This window comes from Oxyura jamaicensis, chromosome 2, assembly GCF_011077185.1.
Source record: "Oxyura jamaicensis isolate SHBP4307 breed ruddy duck chromosome 2, BPBGC_Ojam_1.0, whole genome shotgun sequence".
Classification (NCBI taxonomy): Eukaryota; Metazoa; Chordata; class Aves; order Anseriformes; family Anatidae; genus Oxyura; species Oxyura jamaicensis.
In genome coordinates this window covers 106,034,773-106,051,108 of record NC_048894.1, presented here as the reverse complement: position 1 = coordinate 106,051,108, position 16,336 = coordinate 106,034,773, and the positions used below count along the sequence as shown (strand labels likewise).

Genomic DNA, 16,336 nt, shown 5'->3' with positions numbered 1-16,336 from the left:
CTTGACAGTGATGTATCTCAATTACAAACTTGTAAAAGCTGAGGGAAGAAAGCGAAGATATACACAAAGTTCTACCACACTTCTACAGTATCAATTCTTTATTTTTCAATAACAATGTTTTTTTTAAAAAAACAAAACCAACAAAACACACACGCACACACAAGAGTGGTCCTGTAAGGGAAATGGTCCCATCAAATGGTAATGGAAATGCTTGAGGTACCAAAAAGCTGGTTGGGAAGAACACCAAAGGGAGTCCTAGGTTCATAAGTTGTCAAAGTAACTTGTACTTGTTCCTTCAAGATTTATATTGCCTATTTTAAAAAGGTTGAAACAAAATAGTTTATATTCCTTTGCTTTACAATTTATACAAAACTTATTCATTGTCCTTATGTCATGTTTCTATCCCTCCAGCAAGAATTCATCCTTCAAAGGAACATGTTTAAGAAATTTTATTGAGTTTAAAAATACAGAAACTTAGGGCATATTAAGTAAGCTGTACAAAAGATACATTAGCAGTAAATGAGGGAACTGTATCCATACAAAAGCCAAAAAAATTACAAACTACTAATAAGATTGCAATATGCAGGTGCCAGTGTAATACTTTGATTAAGACTTCACATTCTGGTTTAAAAAAACCTAAAGAGCAGTAATTATGTTCTAGTGTCTGTTGCATAAATCTGAAAGCCACATCCCAGAATACAAATTAAAAAGTAACTGAAGTAACTGACTTCAAACAGGGGCCTTACATTCAAGAAGCATTGAAGAGTTCCCTGTATTTTAAAGTGTAAAGATATATTAGACTAACATTGGCTGATGCCTACTATATTGTATCGTGACACAAAAATCAAAATAGTATTTTACAGAACCTAGGTCAAATCCTGAGCTAATTCTAAAGTCAATTCTGTTTGACATGCAGACCAACAGTACAGCCCAATAATGAAAACATGTTGCCAACATTACCTGTGTGGACTTTATTACTTGGACTAATTTAACTTCAGAATATTAGCTTTGCAAGTACATGAAGGAAGGTCATTCTGACCTTGATTCCTTAACCCATTACCATTGGGTTACAAATTGGCCTTTGAAATTACATTTACTCAGTCAGCTGACTACTCCCCATGGCAAAGAGGCTGCAGATACTAACAAACAGGAACAGTCAGTTACAGAAGCAGAGAAAAATCAGGAAGCCAGGAAAGAGTGTAGTCCCTAAATAAATGCATTTTAAAGGAACATGATTGTTCTGTATTTCTAACAGTTTTGCTTAATTAGGAGAATATTGTTTTAGATAAATATATTAGAAAGCTCACAGAAACTAGCTTCTAAGAGGAAAGAACTGAGATTTGAGGAAAAAAGCAAGAGTTTGTAAAGGTAAGACAAAAGAGGAAAACAGAAGAAAGCAGAAGTGTTACCTGCTCGTCAGAAAACCTTTATAGCTGTTTAATTAAACTTCCAGAATATAACAAAAGATCAGAGCTTGAAATTTAAATACTGCCATAATTAAAGTATCTAAAACAAAATACTAAGACCAGAGCTAGAAAATTCACATACTATATTAATGAGGACGACTGAATATCATGCAAAAAATAGCCTAGAGTTAAACACAATTCAGCTTTTAACTTTCAGTCTGTGTTTAGAGGGTCTAACTTAAGTTTTGATTGGTATCTGAAGGATCTGTGTTTCACGTAAGTACTTTGTCTAATTAGAGAATTAAGGAGCAACTTTTTTAGTTATGAGCCACCAGAAACTTCTGAATAGATTGCAGAGTTTTTGTTGTAGATTTGAATCAGTGATTTATCACTGAACTCTATTCAAAAACCTCAAATATTTCAATACAATAGGAAATACCATCATAAATTAAACCATTGAATACTTTTTTTAAGAGAACACAAAGGTATATAACATAGTAGACAAGCAAATACTACTTCTGCTTTCTACAAGGCATTGAACAATAAAGTACATGCTCAAGAGATGGGGATACATTTTCTTCAATGTATTTGGACTGGAACTCCCCACACACTAACTTTACCGCTACATTCTTGAGGAAGAAAAAAAAATCAAGTATGGTCTGCCCTACTGGTCTAGCAAGAGAATGCAGACTTGTTTTAGATCATTTTCATGTATACAAGTCTAGTTACAACTTCAACTGATTAGCTAGATTGCCAGAATTCATGTTGACCTACTTAGAGCTCTCTCTAGTACACATACTTTAGAAGTACAGTAAGTTTTCATCTGTTGCTACAAGCATTCAGAGACAGAACTTTGTTTTCAAACTCTTTCATTCTCCAGATGACTTACATGACTACTGTATAACCACTACTGATCTTTCCAGCGAGGCTTTTGTGAATAGAAAAATAGAAGTCTTACACATCTAAGAGGTGTCTCTTGGCATTTCATAGATACCAACAGGCAGGAGACTGGAAGACATTTACATTTGTTCTTGATGATAAACTGAAGGCTTGAGGAAGGACATGCACCGTCCTATGTGCACACTGGATACATACTTAGATTAGCAAATGCATGAACTATACTTCAAATAGGAAAGCACAACTCTTTTCTCAGCTAGCAATCTTCCAAGTGTAGAAAAGCCACTAGTTATTTTATTTTTATCAGTATCCCCTGCATTTGTGCTGTCACTTGCAGTCCCATCTTTAAGTTCACCGCAGCTGGTTATTTTTAACAGGCTGACAGTACTCACCTTGCTGAATGTTACAAGAAGAGCACATACAATTTATTTATACAGGAAAAAAATGAAATTAAGTTGTTCCATAGTTGTTCTGTTATAGACATTTGTAATTTTGTATAAATACATCATAAGGAGGAAGTGTAAGCAAACCTTTTTTAATTGCAAATATATATATTTTAATCCTTCACTATATTTGTATTAATAAAGCAGAGGAGGTTTATGAACATTTCCTTAAACTTGAAACCAATTTAGTTGCTAAAAGGGTGGTTGCTTCCTGCATTTAGGAGACACCACAACAGCTTCAGAAGCACAAAATTTTCATCTTCACCTTTTTGGTAATTACACGCTTTCAGCCTTCTTCTTATAACTGTCTAGAATTCCAGTCAAGACTGACAGTAGATCTTCAGACATGAATTCTTCATAGTCTCTGTCAATTTTTGCATTCTGTTCATCAAGATATTTCTAGAAAAGTTACAGAAAGTTTATTAGATCTACTGTGGTCTCTATCGTGCTGGTTCTGCTAAAGTGTTCTAAGCAGTCATTACTTGGGTTAAGTCACTTCAGTTAAACGCTAACACAAAGACATGGAGCAGCTGCAGATTAAACCTGACAAGATGATACTAGTGAAATATAATGATCAATTCTGATTACTTATACCTAATATTTTGTCAATAAATTTACTAAAAACCATAGACTCAGTGCATCATAACTAACTGATACTTTAATGGACAGAGCAGGCTCTAATGTACACGTTCAATTGCAGTTGCTGATATCTCTAGAAAGATTTAATTCTGAACACTGAACTGCAGCTTACCTCTATAGATACTACGTGAGTAGCAATCACTTCTAAAAGACGATTCAAGTTATCTCCTGCTTTCCTGCTCTCTTCTGTTGTTGTTTGCATAACAATTTGATATCTAAAAAGTAAAGACATTCAGAAAATCATGTCAGTAATTCTGAAGTTCCTGACATCTACAATAATTCTTTTACCAAGGCAGATATATCACCATATGTAGTCATAACTTTTCCTATTAGTATTAACTTAAGCCAGGTTAGATTTATTAACATGCAGCCTAGGAGAAAAAGGACCATATTGTGCTAACCAGTAAGAAGAGTACCTTAAAGCATCACAGAGCCAGAATAGTCTTTCCAGACTTCAGACTGTAAAATGTGGTTGTCACATAAATTGGTAAACAAACTAATATCCTTACTACAGCCATATGAGGTTGGAAGGGACCTGTAGAAATCATCTTGTCCAACCCCCCTGCTCAAGCAGGACCACACAGAGCAGGTTGTCCAGGACCACATCCAGTTTTCATTTCAAAATGTCCAAGAAAACTCCACATCCTCTCTGGGCAACCTGTGCCAGTGCCCTGCCACACACACAGCACAGAAGTGCTTCCTGATGTTCAGAGGGAGCCTCCTGTGTTTCAGTTTGTGCCTGTTGCCTCTTGTCCTGTCACTGGGCACCATCAGAAAGAGCCTGGCTCTGTCATGTGGAAAAAGTGCATGGAAAACAGGAGTGCTGGTACAGCAGACAAATGTGCTTGCAAAAATAAGCATTGAGAAGAAATGTATTTCAACTGTGAATTTGTGAAACTAATATACCAAGATGGATATCCACTCAAAGAATTTTACGTTAGGACTTCAGAGAATGTCTTTATCCACTCCCACACATAATCCACACAAACAACTAGGAGTCATGGGCCTTACTGTCGTTGAATATCATGCAGTTCATTTGTGGCTTCACTTAGACCTTCATTGACACCACTTTCAAGTAGCTGTTTATGCTTCTCTAACAATTCCAGCTCATTTGCACATTTTCTCTCTTCTTCTTCTGCCTCCTGTAAATGTTAAGACAAAAAAAAAATAATCACATTTTAGAAGAAATTAGGATTTTTTTCCACTGTATATTATTAATCCTGCTACTTGAATTAGGAATTCACAACATAAGGAACGCCACACTCAGAAATCAAAAACCAAGCAAAATCAATCATAAACCAAAAAACACAACCAAAGAACAACTCCCTCTCACTCCCCACTCAACCCTAACATTTGAGGTATTTTCTGTATCTTCTTCCATTCGAAGCCAACCTAATCTTCCCCTTATTTTTCTAAAAAAATTAAGGTTCTGCATTACTGCCGTCTTCCCTTCAAAATCATTTCAAAAGATATGATATGTATTTCCTTTCTAAATAGCTTAGAAATAGAACATACAGACAACTGTTTTTAGGTTTTGACTAAAAGAGACTTTTCCCTTTTGCCTCTGAAATGTATGTAGGAAATGTAAGTAATTATCTATCCAACAAGAATGACACTATTGACCATATATTAGCACAATTACATGCACAAAACTAAACCCAATTCCTTCATCATTAAAATATTTTAGTGAATTACTGAAACATAATATTTCAAAAACACTAATACTGAAGTCTTAATGATAGTATTTTAAAAGTTAAAGAGAAGTTACACAACTAAATTCTATTATAACCATCCAGATTGAGTATTTTGAGTCTGTCTTAAGAGAAATGTGTATGTAGCGACATAGATCAAAAGCTAAATTTCAGGAATTTTTGAAAGCTATAAACTAAACCAATTGCTTACATCCACCTAAACAGTGTAACTGCTGGGGGGAAGAACTTCCTGGGGGAATAAATGCAAAGACCACATTTTTATATCACAAAATATTTGGCTAAAAGCACATTAAATGTATGCTTTCCTCAATGTTTAATGTGGTAACAGGTTTACTACAAAATATAAGTATTATATACAAAGCATAAACAAGTCAGATCTTATTAACTCTAAAATGTGTTTAAAGCACATTTTGAGACATCCTGAAATCAGGGGATGGACACGGCTGCTTTTATTACTGGTTGTAGTAGCTTATGATTTACTTGGGCTCTGCCAAAGTATGACACCAGCTTCTTAGGAGAAAGTGGAAGCTGACTCAAGATAATACTGAAATAGCTCTGAAAAGATTAAGAGAACAAGAGTTGCAGTCAGAGGTTCAAAACAAACAGAAAAGCAAAACATAATCTTACATATAAATACAAGAATTAAGGATAAGGATATCATTAATGATAAATTGTTATCAATATACAGAAAAGTTTTACCTTTAGCTTCTGATGGTAAAGATCATCCAGCTTTTCTGCTTCTTCTTTCAGTGTTTTCACACTACTTTTCTTCTCCACTACCATTGCATTCACCTACAATGAAAATGTGACTAAGAAAATATAACGTAAAATGAATTCCTACCTATGTCTCCATGCCATCGCAGACACATTAGCCCTGAAACACTGTTAAAATAGGTCTGGCCAAAATGGAATTAACTTTCTTGATAGCAGGCTGTATGGTGTTTTGTTTTGGATAAATGGCTAAAGTGGTACTGGTAACACACCGATGTTTTTGATACTGCTCAGCAACACTTGCACAACTTGGCTACTGCCAAGGGTCAACCCACCCCCCAAGTGTTAACACAAAGAATTGTAAGTGACATTTGGTATCTAGACAATCACATCTTTTGCCACAGAATCCTAATTTCACAGGGAGAGGGGGATGAAAAAACAAACATACTATCTTTGGTGCATACAATGCTAATAAAAGTTTATTTGCATTAAATGTGAAAATATGTTGGGCTAGAAATGAAGGTTCTTCTAGAATAGTAGGTTTTGAATATATAGCTGCAAGTTTTAAATGTCAATTATTTATGGTTTAGAAAAATACTAACATACTTTCAATTCTTCAGCCTTAAGGTTCATTTCAAGAAAGCCATACTGACTCCCAGGGGAAAAAAAAAAAAAAAACAAAAACTGTGGGCTTTATATGTTCTGAAAGAGTAACCCATCATCTTGAATATAAGCAAAGGTTTTTGGAAGTGCCTATACAAAGTTTAGCAAATATTTAATGATCTCATTTTTGTGCTAGTAGCAGGGGATTTTGTTTGGTTCTTTTGCTGTTTCTAAACAATTGGTGCTTTAATTTCTTCATGTGGCAGTGCATACAGCAGCATGCTATATGACCAGAAATTCTCCTCCTTTCAAACCATCCTGAATCCAGTATTGCTAAAAATCTTCCTACTTACAACATGCCAGTGATAAGCCACACAACAGAATGGAATTGACAACTTACTAAAAACAACTCTTTCAAATTTTTTATGATCAAATGTGTAGCTGCATTACCTTCAGTGTAGGATACATACTATTTCAGCCAACGTAGGGAGATCCTAATTCTCACAAAAGTTTTTAATAACAAAAAATAATTAATATAATCAAAGCAGTCTTCTCACAGCTTCCAAAAAAACACACAAGTTCACCCATGCAAGAGGTCAAAGGGGACTAACAGACAACATTGTGGTATATTAGTACTAATTTTCATTAACCAAAATATACCTGTTCCAAAGTATCCTCCAAACTCATTTTCCGTTGAGTAGCTTTTCTAATTTCTTCTTCAGTCTGGTTTATGATCTCCATAAGGGGAGCCTGTAATACGCATACAAGAAAATCTAGCTGATGCAATTTGTTACCTTCAACTAAGTTTTATCTTTCCCCAGTTTTTAACTTAGGGTGCTGTAGCCTCCAATGCTAAACTTTCTTCTATATGTCCTACGTAGCTATGACAATTCATCCCAGAAGCTTTTCACTGAAATTTCATGGGGAGTTTAAGAGAGACTTTCCCCACATGTCCAAATAAACACTAGCATTTCTTTGCAAGTGGTAACAAAGGCATTCAGTGTTGCTGCTACTTACCTTAATCTGAGTTCTGTATTTGACTAGGCAATTTGGTCCTGCCTCAGGATTAAAGTGAATCTCGAAGTCATGGCCTTTGGAATTCTCAGCACTTATTGGAATTAATTTCAGCTTTCGAGCCAGTTTATGATACTCTGCCAGCTGTGTTTCGATCTGTTTCAGAAGTGAAAAGGGCAAAAATCATAGAAGAAAGACAAGTAAGAAGCTTTGCAAAAAGTATTTCTATAGTATTTTAAATAGGTTTCTGAGATGCTCTGCACAAATAGAATTCCAAGTCATGCCACAGTACAAAAGAGCTGTATGTATTAGCAGTCCAGCAACTTGCACTCTTTGGAGTAAGAGCTGTTTTAGGATTCTTTCTGAGCTTATTCTATAAGATTTCTCAGTGTGTATGGTTTCATCTACAGTTTTCCCTAATCTTCTGTATTTTTCCTGCTTCAACTTTTTGAGGATTAGTTGATAGGAAATGAGAAACATTCTTAGAAATAATACAAATTGCTAAAACAATCAGTCGTCATGCCAATGTGCCTTCTCTCATTGGTTTTGCCAGGATGTTACATAGCCACACATCCTAACAACATACTTTAACTTCAGCATATTTACAGACATAGCTTGTTAAATGCTCAAATTTCTGATTTTCTGACATTTATATCAAATGTCAAGTAATACAAGTATTTTTTCCTGTTTTATGTGCTTCACAGTCGTACAATATGAGGAATTTAATACCAAGTGCTTGAGAAAGCACAACCCTGCCAAATGCAGAAGATATTTGAAACAAATGTGGGTTTTATTTTATTTTTCTATGTAGCAAAGCAGCCGTTTCTAAATCTCGCCACTTACAGGGCCACCTGTTTCCATTCTGGTTAAAAGGGAATAAATCCAGCCCTTAAAGTACTTCTATTAGAATTTCCACATAAAGTGTCAGTCCGTTCCTGAACTCACACAGATACTGATTCAAAGCACTAGTTTTGCATTACCTTGTTGTGAAGTCTTAACAGAATCTATTTCAGGCTAATGTTACCCAAGCTCTTCAGTTAATACACAGCTATGCTGTTCTAAAATCATTTAGCAAAGTTAGCAATAGCTCAAGTCCCAGGTTTAAGCTCACATCATGAATACTGATAGCCATCTCCCATTATGGCAGGGTTTTCACATACCGCCTCTTTATTTCTAGCATATTTTAGCTCTTCATTCCACAGTTGATGTTCTTCTGCTTCCAGTTCCTTAGTCAGCTTGTTAATGGTTTGCTGTAACTCATTCCTCTCATGATTTATTCTCTCGATATCCGCAACTGAGTACTTTTGGTTATCAAAGATGTGCTGGAGCCGGGCATTCTCTTGCTTCATTGCTTCTACTTCCATTTCTAAGTTCATAAACCATTTGATTACATTAATGTAAAAATATCAGACTATATATTTAAACCTTATCTCTCTGTATTTTTATGAGTAAATACTACTTGTATTTCATTTCTCTAGCTTGCAAACAGCTATAAGCCAAAGTCTCTTTAATTAACAATTAATTTTGTAACATTTATTTGTAGCATTGGCATACACAAAATAAGTATCACTCTTTCCTGAAGCTGAGAATTACAAAGTGTTCTTTAAACTTATTTGTAGCTTCACTAATCAATTAGGACCAAAGCCAACTTACCTGCTGCCTCAACTTCCTCATTAACACCTTTCATTTTCTGATCAAGGATGTTTGTATGAGATTCCAGATTAGCCAGATAAGCCTGGTATTTCTGAACATCTGCTTGAAAAGAGGATCTCAGCTTTCGTAGTGATACTAAACGATCCTAGTAAAAACAGATGGAAAGAACAAACAGTGTAATATTAACCTAAAATAATCATCTTACTTTCCAGCCAAGATGGTAGAACAATTAGTCAGTTTCAATAGTATAAATATAAATTTGAAGAACCTTTTTTTTTTTTTTAAAATCTGTGACAGCTGACTCAAGTTACAGTCTATAGAATAAGAGCAAGAGAGGCTGAAAAGATGGCTTGTACCTTAAATCTTTTATTTCAGCATTTAAAGCTTTGATTTGCATTAGGCACTAAAAATTGCATTAGCCACTAAGAATGTTGCATAAAGAAAGTTCTTACTGCATGAAATTCACAACTTAAGTATTGTAATACACAAAAGGCAGATGAAACAAAAGGGCAAGGAAAGTGTGAATACAACATGTAAATTTTGCACAGCAGACAGGAGTCAGTTTGCCAGCTGCACAGCTAGTAAACCATTTTTAGTCTTACGACATTACTACAAGAAGCCGCTTTTTCTAAAAAAGTATTTCCCCTAAAATATATTTTTGATTGCTACCACTAGAGCACCATGTGCTTTCATCCACTAAAGTTCTCATACTAACATTTTTGACAAAGATACTGTTCAAGTATAAACAGTGGTTCAAGTATTTTATTATTATTCCAGCCAATGCAAGATCTCATTACCTCAAAAATATCTGCACAATATCAAACAAGTAGTGACACCATAGTAAATGTGGTCTACTACAATAGTATAGAATTTGTAATAACCAGGTCTAATTGGAATCTTATAAAGCATTGAAAATAATTTTCCATTTTTGTAATGTACAACCAGACTCGTCCTATAGAATAGTGACAAAAGGTTCAGTAATTGAAAATTCAAATCGCCCACATACACAAGGACAGACAGTTTACTAACCGGCTCGCTTTCCCTTTCTTTTTCTAGTCTTGCAATTTCTTCATGAAGTCTTTTGTTTTCTGCTGCTAAACCTTCTATCTGGAATTCATCTATATTAAATAAATCCTCTGCGGGGGAGGAGAGTGGGGAGGAGAAAGCGGGGTTATAATTAGTCTCATTGAATATCACCACCTATTCAGAATAACTGGGTAATTGTCTTAGCCTTAGCACAGTGAATACCTGTTATCTGAACAATTATTTTAAAGAGAGAACTAGGAAAAACTATATAAAAAAAAGATTTTACTACAAACAGGCAACAGAACAAACCAAATTGGTTTTAGCTCTTACATGACACAAATCAATTCTGTGACATCAGTTTCCAAACTCCCATAAAACTCCCTTAAAGCCCACATGATAGGACAGTGGTAGTTAGACAAGTGTCCTCTGAAATAAGGTTTACAAGTTAATCTTATTTGCATACTCCTTTCTCATCCACGTTCTTTCTTTCATCTTGAGACTTCCTTTATTTCCCTCTGTCTTTGCCAAAAAATGACATGATTAATTTTTCCTACTAATATCTGGTGACGTTCACACATGAATCATATACGGCAATCCTTGCAACAGAGATTAGAACTCCTCTTGTTTTCAGAGCTTTTAGAAGAAGCTGAACTTTCTTTCTCATCAGATGTGCAGCCTATGTTTTTTTTTTTTATTTAAATAAAAACTTTGTCAGATAGAAACCAGAATATTTGCACAGATGGAATTTGCATCTGAGGAACAGCATATGGCTTCTCTATTACAAAGCCATTGAAAACAATAGGGTTACGCATGTACCTCTGACAGCAGAACACATCCTGCGTATCTTTACTGGTAACAATGCATGAAAAGAAGAAAATTAAGTCAGTGCAACAGAGGTACTTGGGAATTCCACATTCCCTTATATCAGACCATTTTTACTTGTAAACTAAGTAAAACTCATGTTAGGAGAAAAACTAATAACAAAATCAAATACTTTATTAAAACATGAAAACTTACTTAATTTTGACTGCACTTCTACATCCAATTCTTCAAAAGTATCTCCCCCTTTCATGAAATGTTCATAACACTTCACAACGTAGTCCATGAAAAGCTGAGAACAATTTAAAATGTTTTCATGAAGATTCGAAGGGTTGTAAAATAGCTGGCTAGTCTAAATCTATTTGACTAATGGAATTAAACAGCCGATGATAAAAATATCTTCCACTGGTTGACTGCACTTTCTGTAGAAGAATACTTTTTTTTCCCCCCTTTAAACATGAAATGTCAAAAGATTACATCTAGGCAGAAGCTATTTGGAATTTACATTTTTAGCCAAGTTCTTGAAACACTTCACACATTTCTCTGGGATACTTAACAAGAGTAGTATGCACAATAATAAGTAATTCATTATCTTGGCGTATATAATTCTCTGAAGCTAGATAATATACACTGTAGTTCTGTTTAATATATCTCATACGTAAATAAGAGCATTATGCTTTAGATGTGCAGGTGTTAGAGAATTACTCCTAGAATTAGAAGAAGGTTACCCAACAATAAGTTGCAGGAGACCTTTTTCAGAAGCGGCTATACCAAGACTGTAAGTTTGGTTTTAATGTTTGTTTTATGTGCATATGTATGAGTGCATAAACACATTAAGTTTAAAAGCATTTTTACTTGTCATCTGTCAGGTTTGTAACCTTGATCCAAAATCCCAAATTCTGATTCCCCCACCCACCCGCCTTTCAATTTTCTTAATTAACTCTTCTGGCACATCATAACATCCCCTTCCAAAACTTCAGCTGTGAGTTGACACAGAGTTAAAATTGAATAGTACCAGCAAAATGTGATAAATACAGAAAGTAAGCAAGCTGCTGGATTTTTAAGTGCCTGAGTTACATTGCCACCCTATTTTGTAGCTAAACATTACCACAAGTTTTTAAAAGGTAATCTGAATAGATATCAACAGGAGCCACATTTACAATTAAGTCACTATCTTTACACTGTACTGCTGTTAACCACAGAAGACTCAAGTGCTAAAGAGAGATATACCTGAGACCCAACTCAGATAACAAACAGCATAATGACTCCATTTCTCCACAAGGAAAACAGATTCATAGCAACTCAGAGAACAATACATTTCAGTTTGACACCCAGTCTTGACTAGCCAGGATGCCTGCTCAGGAAGCAAGTTGAACAGGCTTTTCATATAATGGTATTACACTTCCTAGAGAACTCTGAATATAAAACAGAATAGAATATACAAATATAGTTCAGTTCAGATTATTCTATCATACTTCAATTGTTGTGTTACAACATACGGCAAAATTCAGTTGAACAATTCTGCTAATCATTTACATTTTCATAATACCTTGTTATGTACAATTCCGTCATCTGTCTCTCCTCCCCAGTTCTGTCCATCATCAAATGACGATGAATTTTCCCTCATGGCAGAATACAGCTGAAAGGCACATGTTTCGATAAAAAGAACAATTATGAATATCTCCATTAGTTGTCATATTAGGTTTATATTCCTAAAAGCCACATCAGCTTAGGATTTCAGCAAGCAATGTGTAAATGTGCTGCCAATCATACCAGAGTAATACACTCTATGTTTTGATAGCTGAAAGTACAAGTGAAAAGGCATTAACTGGACAATCAACACTGCCAAATTGCCTTGGTAAGCTAATGTATCTTTTCAGCATATAATGGATGGGATTTTCAGGTATATGCAATTTAGCGGTGTTGAAATTCTGTCACAGATTCCAAACTTGGTTCAGCTGGAAACAGTGAATTGCCACTATTAAAAGAGATAAGCATACAAAAAAAACATACTCTGTACAAACAATTACATGACACTGGAATAATTGCTATTGAAAATTCCATCCTTAGACTTCAAATTTAGCAGAAGATTGCAGCTATCATAAAGCTCAGCACAAAATATGCTTTATTATGCTTATAAGCTTATCACATTTACATAGATGTAAATATATAAAAATGTAATAAGACATTTTTCCTCAGACAAATTTATCTGGTGCACAAAATTTTAAATCAAAATATAGTATTAGAAACTCAGTTTCTAAGTTACTAAATGTAAGGACTGGATGACAAGTAAGAATACCTATGTTTTTTCTTCACACATATAAAAAAGATTTCTAGAACACTGTTAAGACATCAGTATCGAAACCAACATTGCAGCCTGAAAAGTGGAAATATTTTGCTTAAGAACTCAGATGCTACCTTGACACAGTCGATTAACCAAACCAAAGCTGTCACGATCTGAGGCCATGTGTGTGGAGCTCCCACTGTGTACATGGAGCTCTTTGACAAAGCAAAAGGGTACCTATAAGGGAAAAACCCAACATTTTTAATAGCTGTGGAAAACAAGTAACTAAAACCAGCATGTTTCTATGTTTAGATCAAGCCACACAAGGAAGAACAAACTTGATTGTGCTTTATACTATACCTCAAGAGGAGAAAAGCAGAGGTCTTATATCACAGTATGTTATTCCATTACCATGGGTTTCTCATTCTGAAATTGATTTTTTTTTTTTAGGCAGAGGCTAAGAACAATCAAGGCCTCCATACACAAAAACATGCACTATTAACTTCTTAATTCTTTCCTATTTAGTTTACTGTGTTGCCTTGGGTCTTGGTAGCAAGTGCCCTTAGATCAGGTTGTCTTTCTCCTTCTGAAAGAACTATGGGAGGAAGAGAAGCTCACTGCAGTAGTAGGGAAGAAAAGTGGGTGCCCTGTGAGCATGATGAGATTCATGATGAGACAAAGACCTCAAAGGGAAAACAACAAACACAATGGAGGGAATAATAATAGTCTAGTGAATGCTTAGTCCACTGCATGTTCAAGCCTGAAAGAGTTCCTAGCACATGAGAACAGAAACTGCAATGCAGGAGTCCTGTTCTTATAAGGCAAGATTCTTATCTCTTGGGTCAAATGCACTTTGAAAACAGAAGAGCACTTGACAATGAGCTTAGGGCCACGCAATAACAGAAAAGAATTTCAGAACAGCTAAATATCAAAGTATTAATATTACCTATAAATATGGGACATACAAAGACTACAGACATCCTCTCAAAGTCTTCTACAAATCAGTGAACAGAAGTGCAGATGTTATTCCATCTTTCAACTGACAGCTGCACCAAGTCATTTTAAGAACATAGGACAAGAAGCCACTGAAATAATGACAGTTCCAAATAAGTGCTCATGAACCACTCAGCTTGGGGAATTTTTAAAAATGAATTTACATCAATTTTCTAGTTCTCAGAAGACTTCTTAAAGTGAGTTCTCAAAGTAACTTTTTATCAGGGACTACACTCCTGGTGCAGCAGAGCAAGGCCTCTTGAGAACACTTCCTTTTCAGCTAGGTCAGCAATTTCGTATGTTACAGGTTAATACAAAATTTTTATTAAAATACTGAGAAGTAAACAACAAGACAGCCATGTATACACCTACGGAACCCTGGCACTATGACACCATCATGGGCTCAAGTCTACAGAAGCAGAATACAGTTCACTTTTCTGAGACTGAAAATTCACCGTTAATTATGGGCAGTGGATTTTCTTTCTTGGAAAGTGTTGGTGCATTCATGATACCAAACACTTGCTGTATCAAATCACATTAGAAAATAAAATACCCAGCTACTGAATAACGTTTTAACGTTTTAACCTCAGCAGTATTTTTTATTAATTCTGTCCCCTGCTTGGAATGCACAGTGAAAGAACTTACAGGAAAAACAACTCTTAACTAAATGAACCGCAGCCAACAATCTGAAATTCTTTTCAGTGTTTGGATTTGATCAGAATGTGCCAGAAAAGTCTGTCATAAGCTACCAAATTAAGACAAAACCTGCAGTTTTCATTCAAGAAAGTGGTCTTTCAAAATCCAATACAAATAATGAATTACATTTTAATTTACAATGTAAGCTGTCAAGAGTCTACACAGCTTTGCAACTTCAAAAGTGTATGAACTTGGAACCAGTGAGTAAACTTAACGCTAAACAAAAAAGTGAAGCAAAATAATCACAACATTGTAGTTTCAGAGTTGAATCAGAATAAAGAAGCCCATCCATTCTTGTCTGCTTTAGTTCAGAATCCTCAGGATTAACTTCTAGTTTCACCATATCTGTTTAGCACAATAGATTAACAATAAGAATCTTACCCAAGCTCTTTAAAAACTCTAGGAATTTCCTCTTCAAATTTCGAGTCAGGCAGCTCATAAGAAGGGCAGAGAAACCCATAGATAAAAGTGAAGATTTTTAAGAAGTCCTTTACAGATGGAGACTGTAGGGATTTCATGGAGACATTATGGGCGTAACCATTGTCAACAAGAAACTGGAGAAAGAGATATATAAAGTAACATATTAGTCAAAAATAAAATCTGAAGTCAAAACCATGAAAAATAAATATATATATTAGTTTTTTTTATGCCTAATAACAAATTTTAAAAGTAATTAAACAAGTTACCTCACAAAGCTGTTTGATACATTGTTGGATGAATGCCTTGTCATGAAGTGGCCTGGGATCCTTGATCTTTTCTGTACCAAACACGCCATACTGACTGTTGCGTGAACCTCCAGCCCCACTAGTTCTAAGAACAAAAAGATATTCACGCTTCTTGTGACAATAAACAGAAACAGAGTTCTTGGGTAAGTCCTTACAATCTTTTTTTTTTTTTTAAAACGTTTCTTTTATATTTGTTGTGCAAAGGAATACTTGAAGGTTTCTCTTATAACTTGGAAGATGACAAAAGCAACATCAACCTGGAAGCCATGCTGCCCACATACAACAGAGGGATTACTACACCCTAGATGAGTATTTTCTTCAGTTTCTCAAACAAAAGATTTTACAAAGCAGAAAAATAAACCAAAGGTGAAGAAACAAACAATGTAGGTGGTTGAAAATAAGAACCAAAATATTCAACTAATATTTAAAAAGATCCCAACAGTGGGATCCAATGAAAGGAGATACCTGTAGACATTAGAACACAGAAAGCCATGAACTAAGATGAAAGATTCTAGGATTTGGGAAGGTTTGTCTCTCAGAGTGAAGAAGAAACTAAGAATACTATTGATATGATCTTTATTCTGCATGATTGGTACCTCATTTAATCTTGACTTAGCATTTTTTTAAAACTTTCTGCAAAAGACATCATCTGTTTTCCTGAACTGAAGAGACAAAATAAAGCTAGTCAGAACGCTACTATAGGAAAAACTAATCA

At 35.0% G+C, this 16,336-nt stretch overlaps 1 protein-coding gene across 2 annotated transcripts in view; it reads right to left on the bottom strand.

Annotated features, from left to right (window-relative positions):
* Positions 1-434: 434 nt before the first annotated feature.
* NDC80 (NDC80 kinetochore complex component) overlaps positions 435-16,336 on the bottom strand; it is an 18,013-nt gene continuing 2,111 nt past the window's right edge. For both annotated transcript variants that reach the window (XM_035318533.1, XM_035318534.1), the window contains exons 4-17: positions 15,583-15,706; positions 15,278-15,450; positions 13,342-13,444; positions 12,473-12,562; positions 11,122-11,215; positions 10,108-10,214; positions 9,079-9,223; positions 8,586-8,791; positions 7,429-7,581; positions 7,072-7,161; positions 5,797-5,889; positions 4,397-4,527; positions 3,498-3,600; positions 435-3,145 (exon numbers count right to left, since the gene is read on the bottom strand). In XM_035318533.1, the coding sequence (XP_035174424.1) occupies positions 3,023-3,145; positions 3,498-3,600; positions 4,397-4,527; positions 5,797-5,889; positions 7,072-7,161; positions 7,429-7,581; positions 8,586-8,791; positions 9,079-9,223; positions 10,108-10,214; positions 11,122-11,215; positions 12,473-12,562; positions 13,342-13,444; positions 15,278-15,450; positions 15,583-15,706 (1,735 nt within the window). In that variant the 3' untranslated portion in view covers positions 435-3,022. The remainder of the gene's footprint in view (positions 3,146-3,497; positions 3,601-4,396; positions 4,528-5,796; positions 5,890-7,071; positions 7,162-7,428; positions 7,582-8,585; positions 8,792-9,078; positions 9,224-10,107; positions 10,215-11,121; positions 11,216-12,472; positions 12,563-13,341; positions 13,445-15,277; positions 15,451-15,582; positions 15,707-16,336) is intronic.